The sequence below is a fragment of the Sander lucioperca genome, chromosome 2, assembly GCF_008315115.2.
Source record: "Sander lucioperca isolate FBNREF2018 chromosome 2, SLUC_FBN_1.2, whole genome shotgun sequence".
NCBI classification, from domain to species: Eukaryota; Metazoa; Chordata; class Actinopteri; order Perciformes; family Percidae; genus Sander; species Sander lucioperca.
Window position 1 is genome coordinate 31,651,194 of NC_050174.1, and position 14,354 is coordinate 31,665,547.

The 14,354-nt window shown below is 44.4% G+C and overlaps 1 protein-coding gene across 3 annotated transcripts in view; it reads right to left on the reverse strand.

Moving 5' to 3' along the window:
• The window catches only part of abca2 (ATP-binding cassette, sub-family A (ABC1), member 2), a 206,323-nt gene that overhangs the window by 122,676 nt on the left and 69,293 nt on the right, over positions 1–14,354 (reverse strand). For all 3 annotated transcript variants that reach the window (XR_004896101.1, XM_031300882.2, XM_031300881.2), the window contains 3 exons: positions 5,351–5,563; positions 4,872–5,068; positions 627–800 (listed from right to left, as the gene is read on the reverse strand). Coding sequence is in view for 2 of the 3 variants with exons in the window: in XM_031300882.2 (XP_031156742.1) it covers positions 627–800; positions 4,872–5,068; positions 5,351–5,563 (584 nt within the window). In the remaining variant the exon portion in view is untranslated. The remainder of the gene's footprint in view (positions 1–626; positions 801–4,871; positions 5,069–5,350; positions 5,564–14,354) is intronic.

Genomic DNA, 14,354 nt, shown 5'->3' on the forward strand with positions numbered 1-14,354 from the left:
GATTCATCAATGGTTTTATTTGAAGAGGGACGTTACTTTAGAAAAAAGTCGTGACCAAAAAAAATATTTGGCGAGACCAATGGCCAAGTCTAAATACCAACGAGTACAAGACAAGTCCGAGACAGTAGAAAAACGTCTTGAGTCCAACTCAAGTACTACAGCCCTGATTCAACATAATGGTCTCATGGCAGCCAATATCAAAGCCAACCACTTATGACAGTTAAATGTAATGTTAATACATAAAGAAAAAACGTTTCTTTGTTTGATTATTAATTAATGTCATAACAAAGACATTGGCTGGTTATGTTGTTATGTTATCTCTAAGCCTCTGCCAAAAACGATGTAATTTTGGGGCGGCCTCTAGCTCACCTGGTAGAGCGCGTGCGCATGGTCAGTCCTTGCCAGCAGCCCGAGCTGAATTGGACCCGAGGTCCTTTGCTGCATGTTATCCCCCCTCTCTCTACCATTACTTGCTTTGCTATGAGTTGATTAGCAGTTGAAACAGGTGATGTCCCTAATGTTCTAAAACCAGCCACTGGCGACTTGACAAGCTGCTACCTGACAGCCTGGTGGTGGAAACACTGAAAACGAGCAATTTAGAACTCATACAGAGAAACCGCACACACCTCTGCCTTCACTCTGCTTTTTGACGAGTGTCAGTTTGTATCCGTCTCCGTAGGTGCTCTTCAGGAAGAGTGGCGAGCCACAGCACTTGAGTTTCCCATGTGAGATGATAGCAATGCGATCTCCCAGAAGGTCTGCTTCATCCATATGGTGGGTGGACAGCAGAATTGTACGGCCTGGGGCAGAGTTAGAACACACACACACACACACACATAAAGCAGCTGGTTTTTGCTGCAATTATCAAACAAGAAATCAAAATTGGGAAGCCATCTGGCCCTGCTGCTTTCCCAGCCTTGCACCTATAGCTTCTAATATCTCAACCGTGCTTAATTGTTTATCCGGGCCTTTTTTACTTTCCTCAGAGATTTGGGGAATATTGAGTTTGTTTAAAATTTCAGTCTGGACATCCGCATTAGTAATTTACTGTTAGATTAGAGATTAGATGTAGAGAGTTTCACAATTTCTTTTAAAGGCTCTATTAATTTCCAGCGGGTCAACCATAGAATTTCCATTTGCATCCTCAATAAAATGTATTGACCTTTTGGTTTCCTGTCCGCTATGCAAGAAGTCTACCCGGCTTTTCTCTCTGATCATATATTTTTTGTTTAAGCCTCAATAAGTTCGCAGCAGCCTTATTGTATGTTATCTCATTATATTGAGTTCTAAGAAGAAGTAACTTTTGGAGTTTTCATTTTCATTTTGTCCATCCTGCAAGCTTTTGTTTTCAAGCATTTCAATTTTGGATTTCAGATCTCAAATTATTTCCTGTGCTTCTTTTGTTTTCCTGCTTGTGTAGCTTAAAATTTTATCTCTAATAAATGGCCGTTGTCTGGGATGTGTTACACTTAGGGTTGGGTATCGTTTGGTTTTTTTTCCGATACCGGTGCTAAAGCGGTATTTTTAAAACAGTGCCGGTGCCTAAACGGTGCCTGAACCGATACTTTTTAAGAAAGTAAAAAAAAAAAAGAAGAAAAAAAAGAAGGGTACAACAACAGTCTGCAACATTTAAGAACAACTTGTTTATTACTACGGCCATATGGTCAAAATTAAATGATTTAATAGTAATGTAATAACTATAACTTATAATAAACAATAACTTATTTCACCAGTAAATTGCTGTTGAATGACAAAAACAACCACCAGATGGGAAAAGGGTATTTTACAATAACTTTGAATGCACCGCAAGGCTGTAGGTTACCAGTTTCACTGAACGCACCGTCTGTATTTTTCCGACGTCGGCATCTGCTGCGCTGCAGAGCAGACTGTTGCGTCCCGGTGTTGAAATACAGTCACACTTTACACTGTTTAACTTTAGCTGTCAGCATTTTAACCGTGTTTAATCCAGCTGCTAGCTAAAGGTAGGCTAACGTTACCTGCTGTTGAGTGTAGTGTAAAGTCAGGCACCGAAATAAGGCACCGAAATTTTCGTTCTTATTCGGTCTTGTTACTACCATTTAGGTCAGAACCGGTGCCGTTTCGGTACCCAACCCTAGTTACACTTAAAGTAAATATCTATTTGTTTTCCTACGAACTGCAGAAATGTGTTGTCCTGCATCCATTTTGTTTGAAATTTCCATTTAGGAGATTTGCGAATCAACTTAAAGCTGCATGATCAGATATGACTGTACTATTATAATGGGTGCCTCTGATATTAGAAAGAAGTTCTGAGTAGACAGAATGCGGCCCTGTATGATTAAGAATCTACTGTTGGGATCCTCAGTTACATCTTCAATCTGCAGTGGAATATGTATTAATATAATTACACCTTTAGAGTTAGAAGAGTACGAAGATGATAGAACCTGTCCTAGCCAACTTTTTTTTTTCTTTACAGTGGGTAACAATAGGAAAGCTGAAATAACCAAAATGGTAAAATCCCTTTTTTTATTTGCTCTGCATATTGGTGACCCTCCTATTTTAATTGTTTCATCACATTTTGAGACTGCCATGAAGGATAAAATAGGAAGACATTAAGGTTGATGAATAAAGTTGGTACTATAATAAACAGAGAGAGAATTCCCCTAACCTCAAACATGAACATGCCCAACTGGAACACACGGGCCGCCCTAAACCATTTCTTAAAACTCCTGTTCACGTTGCTCGCTAAATTTAAAATTAATCCACATCTTTTCCAGAAATACTTAAAGTGCTCATATTATGCTCATTTTCAGATTCATAATTGTATTTAGAGGTTATATCAGAATAGGTTTACATGGTTTAATTTTCAATAAACACAATATTTTTGTTGTACTGCACATTGCTGCAGCTCCTCTTTTCACCCTGTGTGTTGAGCTCTCCGTTTTAGCTACAGAGTGAGGCATCACACTTCTGTTCCATCTTTGTTGGGAGTCGCACATGCACAGTACCTAGGTAAGCACTGCTAGCTAATCAGAAGCAGAGTATGAGGGCGTGCCATGCTAGCAGCTAGGCAAGCATTATAACGTGTGTTACAAAGTGACACACATTCGTCACGGAACAGAAGGCTGGACTACAATAGAGCTGTTTGGAGCAGCTTGTAAACAGTGTTTTCTGTTGGAGATGGTAAGTTTCTTTGGGGTGGACTTTGGGCTTTTTCACTTTGTAAACCTATTACATGCATAAAAAAGATATATAACACAATAAAGGAAAGGGAAAACGCCAAAAAGTATAATACGAGCACTTTAACGTTACAACTTGTGTCATACAGACAATATAGCCTTTTGTTACGGTCTTAAACTTTAACTAATGACTTAAATCTTTCATTTTGCAGTATGGTGCAAACATAAAATACATTAAGTAACCTAAAATATGACAAATGACAGCCTTGAGTCCTTTTATGTGTGAAGGCATTAACATTTCGTCCTACTGTAGGCTACTCATGGTACCAGCTCCCCAATCTCTAGGATGTACTTCTCCGCGTCCATTGTGTATTGAAGACAGCTGTGCGCTCCCAGTTGGTCAAAAGCAGTCTGGCAGGGAAGATGATCCGATGTTTCATGAGTCCCCTGTCACGCAGCCTTCTTCTTACGCAGTCATATTGCCTTTGTTGTTCATAAACATCTGCTGATAAGTCTGGGAGAAATCAAATTCTGCTGTTTTTGTACATCACCTCTTTCTTCGCCCTCGCGGCTCTAAGGATGTTTTCTCTGTCTTTGTAGTTTAGGCACTTCACAATAAATGTTCTCGGAGCCATATCAGGCTTTTGGCCCTTTGTGATTCGGTGGGCCCTCTCCAGAATTGGGGGTGAAATTCCCAGAATGTCTACCATCCACTTCTCCATGTAAGAGCAGGGGTCTGAGCCCTTCTCCCTCTTAGGCACACCCAGTATGCGGACGTTATTGCGCCGGCTTCTGCCCTCCAGGTCCTCCGCTTTATCATTTAGGAGTTTTGCTGTCCTTTCAAGTTTCTCCACAACTTTTTGCAGAGTGAGCCTGGGTCTGTCCGAGGTTTCTCCCTAAAAGGAAGTTTTCCTCACCACACAAGGTTTCTCCCTAATAGGAAGTCTTTCCTCGCCAGTCGCACTAAATGCTTGCTCTTGGGGGAATTACTGGATTTGTTGGGTCTTTGTAAATTATAGAGTGTGGTCTAGACCTACTCTATCTGTAAAGTGTCTTGAGATAACTCTTGTTGACTGATAACTGTTGTTGAACATTTTTAATTGCTGTCAGTACACCATCCATCTCAGAGTGATAATCTTGTTTGAATGACTGTATAGCCTTCATGATGTCCATTGTGGAGGGGTTATCCATAATTTCAGTGTTCGGTACCTGACTCTGCATACCGTGCACCTCTTCTTCTGAATTCGGTCCCGCCGGCTCGTTTTCTTCGTTAGCGTGTCCTCCAGCTGTTTTATAATTGTCCTTAGTTACTTTTCTCAGCATATTAACTTGTATTACAACTATTGTTTCAAGTTGTGATGTTTTTACACCTATGTGGATTATTTAAGTAGTATTTGTTTTAGGATTAGCAACAGAGCACGAGAATCCACGTCTGCTCACCGTGCTGCCATCACCAGAAGTTTGCCAAGGAATCATTTGATGTGCAAAAGATCCTGTATTACTGGTGGATATGTTTTCTTTTAAACCAGATACCTCAGGTGAAGACAGCTTTTTCAGATAAATTCCAGATAACTGGATAAGAAATTTTAAGGTTAGCTTGTAAAATAGTGCCACAACTTTCTTTTTTTTCCAAACTACCCTGGACTGCAATTAGAACTCAACAGTTGTTGGAGCATACTGCAAGGATGTCCTCTGGTATTAAGTGCCTCTCACCCTGTTTGTACTTAAGGATAAGGTCCCAGATGGCCCTGCGAGCGTAGGGGTCCACCCCTGCTGTGGGTTCATCCAGGATGACAGCTCTGGAGCCGCCAATGAAGGCGATGGCCACAGACAGCTTCCTTTTCATCCCGCCAGACAGAGTCTGCACCAAGCTGTGGCGCTTGTGGGTTAACTCCAGGTCAAGAATCATCCTGGACACACACCGACACACACCAAAGCAATTTGTTACTTGCTGTAGAGCTGAGATTTTTTTTTTCATGAAAATGTATCAGAAATTCTGGGATTATTATCTTGTTAATTCAGAAAAACAGAGCTGAATCTTTATTTCATGACCTTTATCTCAATTTCTGAGATAATTATATTATTAATTCAGATGAAAACAGGGCTAATGTTTTTTTTATGAAGTGAATGCATGTTGCTTCGAGAATGTATTTCCATGAACTAAACTAACTTAAACGAGTAGATATACTGACTTGTCCATCTCCTTGCGTAAGTCTTCTTCAGCCATGCCTTTAAGTCTGGAGTAGAACCACAGGTGCTCCTCCACACTCAGCTTGTCAAACAGGACATTGTGCTGTGGACACATGCCCAGGTTCTGACGAATCCGCTCCATCTCCGTACGGATGTCATGACCATATATGGTGGCAGAGCCAGAGGTGGGTGGGAACAAGCCTGTCAGGATGGACCTAAGACAATTCAATGTACACAGTCAGTAGAAGTAGCATTGGTTAAACAGTCAGGCAATTCAAGCAAGATTTCACCTCAATATATTGGCTCTTGTGCAGCTTATTTAAAGTATTTGGCATAAATTAGTCTAGTTAATGATTAATGAAGTACTTAACTTTATTAAAATATAACTGTTCATTTAAAAAAAACTAAATCTAAAAGTTGTTTTCTATATTCATAAAAGGCTGACAAATGCCTTTTTAACGCTTCTGGTGTAGCTACAGCAGACTAAACATCACTGAGGGATGATAAAGACGTAGGTGGAAGTAGAAGTTTTTTAAAGATTATTTTTAAGGCTTTTATGTCTGCAAAGGGGGATGACATGCAGCAAAGGCTTGGCAAATAAAATCTGCTACAACTCAATTCAACTTTTTTGTAGTCATCTAGCCAAAATAAATTAACATAAATTGAGGTAATTTTCCTAAAAAGTACATCCCTTATGTTCTTGTAGACAGGAAAACAAAAATGAACTTCATTCTCAATTTCACCTAGCTTCGTGTGATACGTGTGGCACGGCAAACGCGAGTAAACGATGACAGAGGAGACGGTGCCTGCCTGTGAAGATCTTATATCCTTACATGTTCTACCTCAGTTTATATTGCTTAAGTACTTTAGTTTGTATCCTGATTTATTATTTGCTAAGTCCCGCCTACTGTTTACCTCTGTTAGCCTGTCAATCAATCTCAGTAGCAGATGGTAGTTGTATTTTTAGCTGCTTCGGAGCGGTGCGGACTATAGGCTAAGTGTTGTTGTAGTTGAGCTAACAATAGCACACTAAAAACAGAGGGTGTGTGATTTATGCACGCTCCTCTCCATTAGAGAGGACAGGAGCGCGGCCACTTTACAGCCAAATCCATCGTCACACCAAAAGTTTTAACAACCCTTTCGGGCAAGGGAGTTTTCCCTCCACCTCATAACAACGACGCGGAGGAGGCGTCTCACCGACCTGCCCAGTGCGCACGTTATTCCAGTATGTTTTACGCACGACAGACATCAGACGGACACAGCGGCTGTTCGTTAACTACAGAGAACGCACACAAGGTGCGGCTCTTTCGGAGCAGCTCTTTCGGAGCAGCGTCTGTCTCATGGAACCCCCCCCCCTCAGAGCATTTGGGCGCACTCCGCGAGAGTGCTGCCAGCGTCCGTTGCCCCCTCAGCGGCGTGGCGGTGGCCGACGTTTGCACAGCGGCCTCCTGGGCGTCCCCGTGCATCCGTTCTCTATCTGCACAGTGCGTCTGAGTCCCCCATGACTCACGCAGTTTTATCCGCACTTGACGGCAGATGATGCGCTGTCAGGTTTGGTTTTGCTGCTGTCTCCATCCTCCTGCACTTGAGTGGCTTGGAGGAATGCAGGGTTTTTTGCAGCTATTAATTGTGATGTTAATTTCACAGTCACCATAAAACATTTTCACAATCCACATGACATGGGCCTCACGATCAGTAGGCCTACTCATGATGATGACAGGGTTTTTCTCATCAAAATGTGTGTTTTGATTCAATTAAACCTTGTTCAGTGGAAATAGGAAGATGAATTAGTCTATGTTCTGCTTGTGGACCTTGTGTCGCAGGTGCCGTTGACTACGTCAGCTTCGCCCTTAACCCAATAACAATAGCTCTTAGAGGGCGAAGCCTATACGAAATAGAACGATAGTTACGTATTGTAACTCCAGATTCTATGAGTATAGGCACAGCCCTCTAAGATTCGGGCCACCTGCTTCACCAACATTGGCTGAAGAAAAATGCTGATGTTGGGAGCAGATCTCTGGTCGCGTCACTGTAATATACAGTATCTGCGGACGTAAGAGAGGCCCGTGCGGGGCACAGGGCGCGAAAGAAAATCTTCACGACTGCGCATGCGCGAAGGGATAAACCCAATAGCAATAGCTCTTAGAGGGCTGTGCCTATACTCATATACAATATGTAACTATCGTTTTTTCTGTTGGGCTCTGCCTCTCTCTGTTTTTCCCTTCCCCCCTGCCTGCACCGGCCAGCTGACTACACACACCTGCTCAGCGTCTCATCATCACCCCTCCTGCCATGCTCACCTGCCAGTCATCAGCTGCAATCAAGACCTGTATTTAAACCTTGGATCTACTCACCATCTTCGCTTGATCGTTGTTTCAGCCACCCTGGTGACACAAGCTCCAAGCTCTTTAGAAATTCTGCAAATTTGCCTTTGTCCGTTCCTCTGCCTAAATCTCTGTGTTTGTTTGTTCTCTGCAGTCATTACCTCCATCATTCTGCCTGCAGTCAGCTGGCCTCATCATCCGTTCCCCCCTCGCGGCTCCCTGCTCCACTCTGTTTCCATGCCTGCTTCCAGCCTTCCCCCCTTCTGCTCCTCGGCTCCCCCGCTTCCAGTGCCCCTTCCTCGGCTTCCTCGCCCTCCCCATTGTCCCTGAGCCCCGGTCCCCTCCTCGCGGCTCCCTGCCCCACTCTGCCTCCATGCCTGCTTCCAGCCTTCCCCTTTTCTGCTCCTCGGATCCCCCGCTTCCAGTGCCCCTTCCTCGGACTCCTCGCCCTCGGGCTCCCCGTTCTCCCTGAGGCCCTCTCCCTTACTTTTCCCTTTTATTCCCAAATAACCTTTGTTGTATCTGAGTCCTGCGTTTGGGTCCGTTCTGTCACTCCCCGTAACAGAACGATCAAGCCATCATGGACCAAGCAGGCTCACCTCCTCCTTCCAACCCTTCCAACTCCCCGCCCCAGGATTTATTTTTCGCCGTGGCCACCCAGGGAGCGTTGCTCGGTCAGCACGCCACAGATATTCAATCCATGACTGAGGCGCTTCGCTCCCTGACTGATGAGGTCCGGCACCTCAGCGCCCAGCCCCGTCGTTCTGAAACACATGATCCCCCCGGTAATTCCTCCCGGTCTGCTTCCCAGTCTCGCAACCCAGTGTCTAGTCCAGCCCCACTCGCTGCTGCCTCTCCTTCCCTTGAGTCCCCAGTTTCTCTCCTTGATAAATTCTCCGCCGTGCTGTGTACCTACGAGTGGTTTCTGGTGCAGTGTGCCCTGGTATTTAGGAGGCAGCCAGCAACCTTCCGCTCGGATGAGGCCAGAGTGTGCTTTGTCGCCAGTTTGCTCCGCGACCAGGCTCTCGCCTGGTTCACTTCTGTGAGCGAGTGTCAGCCCCATATCCTCTCCTCGTACTCCTCCTTTGTGGAGGAGATGAGGAGGGTGTTTGATCGCCCTGTGCGGGGGGAGGAAACGTCTTCCAGGCTCATGTCTCTCCGGCAGGGGGATCGCGGCGTCGCAGAGTATTCGGTTGACTTCCGCATTTTGGCCGCTAGCTCGGGCTGGAACAGTCCGTCTCTCCGTTGCGCGTTCCTGGCTGGTCTCGGTGAGCGGATGAAGGATCTGTTAGCCACCAGGGACAAGCCGGAGAGTCTCGATGGTCTCATTGAGCCGAGGTGGACAATTGCCTCCAGGAAAGAGAGAGAGAGCGCACACCCCATGGCTCCTCCTCTTCCCGGTCCTGCCTTCCGCCGTCACGGGTTCCTGCTCCATCGCATTCCCAGTCACGCTCGGTATTACCCCCGGCACCCCCATCTCCGCCTCCACCTGAGCCTATGCAACAGATTCGTGCTCGCCTCGCCGGCGTATGTATCTATTGCGGCAAACCCGGCCACTTCATCTCCACATGCCCGGTTCGCCCAAAAGAGTCAGCTCGCCAGTAGTAATGGGGACTCTGGCGAGCCGAACCTCTCCCCTTCCCCGCCTCCTTTTGGAGGTCGCCGTGTCCTGGCAGGAGGTGACCAGACCACTCCCGCCTACCGGCCGGGCCAAAAGGTATGGCTCTCCTCCCGGGACCTCCCTCTCCAGACCACCTCCAGGAAACTCGCCCCCCCGGTTTGTGGGTCCTTACCCCATCGAGGCTGTCATCAACCCCACCGCCGTCAGACTCAAGCTCCCCACTCATCTGAAAATCCATCCTGTTTTTCATGTCTCCCAGCTCAAGCCAGTCTCCATGAGCTCCCTCTCCGCCCCAGTGGCAGCGCCTCCCCCTACATGGATCATAGACGGCCACCCAGCCTATACGGTACACCGCCTCCTGAATGTGCGACGTAGAGGTCGGGGTTACCGGTACCCAGTGTTGGGCAAGTTACTTTTAAAAAGTAATTAGTTACAGTTACTAGTTACTTCTTCCAAAAAGTAACTAAATTAGTTATTCAGTTACAAATTATGAAAGTAACTAGTTACTTCAGAAAGTAACTATTGTGTTACTTTCAAGTAAATTTTTAAATGCTCAAATGTGACCCCACCTCCACCTACCCCTCTTTAATGGAACTTAAAACACATGTGCATGTTCAATTATTTATGATAAATCTGAATATTATAATGAAATGGACACCATTATTAACAGAAACAATGTACACAAATCTAAACTACTTTAATGCTGATGTGGGACAAAGTGAGACTAGCCTCCAATCAAATGCCATGTATGTAGATATTATGTTTATATAGTGGATCGATACAAATAACACAACACCTCAACAGGCCACAACTGGGCAAAATTAAATTATGCTTGTTAAGCATAACAAATGTAAATAACAAATATTTACACTCTTTGTAGTGCAAATAACGTAAGTGGCCTGTTGTTTATACTTGTGCGCTGGTGTGTGCGTCGAGCCGGCATGTGTGTGTGTGTGTGTGTGTGTGTGTGACTGACTCGCTTGTGTTGTTCTTGTGTGTCCGACTATGCGTGCTTTCGAACACCCGCCCAACTCTACCTCTGATTGGCTTACCATGACATTTTACTCAACCTCAGCCAATCGTCAGCATGTATGCGCTTGCGTCATGCACTGCCCACTAACCAAGGAAGTATTTGCCTCTCGGCTCAGACGCAGAGATCTAGTTGGTCTGATGAAAAAAACAGCTTTAAATATAGTAACGCGCTGCATTTTTTGGCAGTAACGGTAACGGCGTTATTAAGATGGGAAGAGTAATCAATTAGATTACTCGTTACTGAAAAAAAGTAATGCCGTTATTCCCATCACTGCCGGTACCTGGTGGACTGGGCCGGTTATGGTCCCGAAGAACACTCCTGGATTCCCGCCAGCCAGATCCTCGACAAAACCCTTTTGGAGGACTTCTACAGGGCCCACCCGGACAAGCCTGGTGGTCCGCCCGAGGCGTCCATTGAGGAGGGGGTACTGTGATGGTTGGGGTCGGCTGGCTGTGAGTTTGTTTTGTTTTCTACTCTGCTTTCTACTGTGTCTCCTGCTGTTTTTTCTGTTGGCTCTGCCTCTCTCTGTTTTTCCTGGCCAGTTGACTACACACACCTGCTCAGCGTAACAATGGTAAGAACATCAATATAAAATACAAATAGACTAGAATAGGGTTAATTAAAACTCATAAGTTCTGCTAAAAGAAATGTTTTTAGTCCTTTTTTAAAAGTCTCAGTAGTTTGAGGTGCCCTCAGATGGTTGGGGAGGGCATTCCAAATCCGAGGAGCGGCAGAACAGAAAGCCCGATCACCCATGATGCTGAGCTTAGTCTTGGGGAGAAGGAGGCGGTTTGAGTTTGTTGAACGGAGGGATTGAGTTATAGTTAGAGGGGTGAGTAGTTCTTTCAGGTAGGGGGTGGGGGGCATTTCCATAGATGCACTGGTGGGTAAGAAGGGAGACCTTATATTCAATCCTGGTGGAAACGGGAAGCCAGTGAAGTGAATGGAGAATGGGTGTGATGTGGTCGTATTTTCGCACTCTCATCAGGATCCTTGCAGCACTATTCTGAAGATCTGTTTCTGATGATGTTTGAGTAGAAATGTGACCATGCCTCTGTAAGTGACTTTGAGTAGTCCTTTTGGTGTTCCCGAAAAACGAGCTTGTGCACAGTGAGACCTGTGGCTTTGTATCTCCTCTCAATGGAACGCCCAGCTGCCTTTTCGTAGCTCACCAGTGTACCAGGGGGCTGATCGGGAGAAAGTGACTGTTCTGGTTTTGACCGGGGCGTGGAGATCCAGAATGCTGGGGCAGTTGTGTCAGATTAAAACAGTTGAGTAATTGGAGGAATTCTGCTGCAAAACGGCAGGTGGAGGAGTTGACATGAATATTCATATCTCCAAGTACGATGCTATTGGCAGACATTGTACAGAAGGTTGAGAGAAAGTTGGACATCTCTGGAATGAAAGATGAGTTTGGTTTGGGTGGCCAGTAGATAAGAAGTATCGTCATGGAGAGAGGGCGCTTACATTTAAATGCAAGGCATTCAAACGAAGACAGCTCAGACAGAGTTATAGGGGACAAGATCAGATTACTTCGGTGGATGACAGCCAGACCACCACCATGCCCTGTGCTGCGGGCTTTCTTTAAGTAGCAGTAGCCAGGAGGACAGGTCTCATTTGAAAAAGAATAAACATCTGGTTCATGCCAGGTTTCTGTAAGGCACATCATATCCAAACACTTATCCAGAATATGGTCACGTATGAGGCAAGATTTGTTTGTGATGGATTGTGCATTGAAAAGTTCAATCTTGATATTTGATGCAGCAGTGAGTCTCTGTATTGGCTGGAGTAGAGTGAGGTCCACTCCACATTTTCCATCCCGGTCAGTGCGTAGCGTTGTCATGGAAACTGCAGCGTTATTAGTCCTAGGAGTGGCAGCACCCTGATGACGTGTTCGAGATGCGACGGTGCACACGCCAGACCAGAGGAATGAAATGTGATCAGACCGGGAGAAAACAAACTTTCAACCGCAACTTCTGTGAATGTAACGGGGCCAGCGAAGGAGTCCAAGTTGTTTAATGACTGATATGCACCATGGATTGGGGTAGTTGTTGACTTTCTTCAGTTGGGTGGCAGAATAGTTCAACGTCATGCCAGTCGTGGAGAGTGGTCTGTTAGCCATTAGCCATGCCCGTGATGCACAGAGGAGAGCCATCAGACACAGTAAGCAAACAACTGTGACTTTGGGTGGAGACCTCGCGAGCATCGGCAGTGACTTTGGGTGGAAGCCTCACGGTAGCAGGCAGTGATGAACAAATACGGGAATCTCCAAGCGATGGAAAACTGGTAAGTAGACAGCCGCTAGAGTCGGCAGAATCCGTATAGAACACATACAAATCCACAATGTTTACTAGTGAGCAACGAGTATAACTTACTGGACGTAATAGTGGTTGATAAACACTGTACTGTAGGCTATACTGTAACAACTGTTGCACTGTAGAGGATTTTTGGTTAGAGGATCGGTGAACAAGCCACGCCAGCATCCTCTCCAAGTCATTCATTTAACAGTAGCTACCATTCTGTTTACCAGTAACTAATCATTCGCTAACCATTTGTTACTCATTCATTTAACAGTAGCTATCATTCTGTTTACCAGTAACTAATCATTAGTGCTTAATTCAGTCAATCAGTAGGCCTAACTAATCATTAACTAACCATTCGTTACTCATTCATTTAACAGTAGCTACCATTCTGTTTACCAGTAACAAATCATTAGCTAACCATTCATTACTCATTCAGTTAACAGTAGCTACCATTCTGTTTACCAGTAACTAATCATTAGTGCTTGAATCAGTCAATCAGTAACTAATCATTAGCTAACCATTCGTTACTCATTCATTTAACAGTAGCTACCATTCTGTTTACCAGTAACTAATCATTAGTGCTTAATTCAGTCAATCAGTAGGCCTAACTAATCATTAGCTAACCATTCGTTACTCATTCATTTAACAGTAGCTACCATTCTGTTTACCAGTAACAAATCATTAGCTAACCATTCATTACTCATTCAGTTAACAGTAGCTACCATTCTGTTTACCAGTAACTAATCATTAGTGCTTGAATCAGTCAATCAGTAACTAATCATTAGCTAACCATTCGTTACTCATTCATTTAACAGTAGCTACCATTCCGTTTACCAGTAACTAATCATTAGCTTACCATTCGTTACTCATTCATTTAACAGTAGGTACCATTCTGTTTACCAGTAACTAATCATTAGTGCTTGAAAATGTCAATCAGTAACTAATCATTAGCTAACCATTCGTTACATTCATTTAACAGTAGCTACCAGTCTGTTTACCAGTAACTAATCATTAGTGCTTGAATTACAGTCAAAATTGAACATCTGTTTAATAAATGTTAATGGTTGAGATAATAAAACTGAAGAATCTGTTCCATTAAACCAGTTTGCCATGCATTTATTTATTTGGTAACACTGCACGTTTACTAGGGGTGCACGATTCAGAAGATGTCACGATTCGATTCAATATCGATTTTTAGGCTCAAGATTTGATTCAAAAATCGATTCTCGATTCAAAAATCGATTCACAGTATGTAAATGTAGTTACTTTTCCCATGTGATTGCAGTAGACATACAATTTAAAAAAAAAAATATATATATATATATATATATATATATATATGTTACGGGGAGGCGGAGGAAAGAGGACCCAAACGCAGAGAGAGGCAGGCAGGCAGGCAGGCGATGGGTAAACACAGGTTTAATGAACAAAAAATGAGGAGAGCAAACAACGAAGGAAGTCCTGAAGGCACAGGCAAAAAGGTCCAAAATACAAAAAAAACAGAATAGGGAATCCAAAGACAAGGGCACAGGCTACGACACGCTGACAGGACAGGAACACAAACAGACACAAAGATACAAAACGATCTGACAAGAGACAAAGGGAACACAGGGGTTAAATACATGAGGTAATGAACAAATGAGGGACAGGTGACACAACAGGTGAAACACATCAGGGCGGGGCAGGACAATCAACAAAGGCGGGAACAAAAAGGTAAAACTAGAC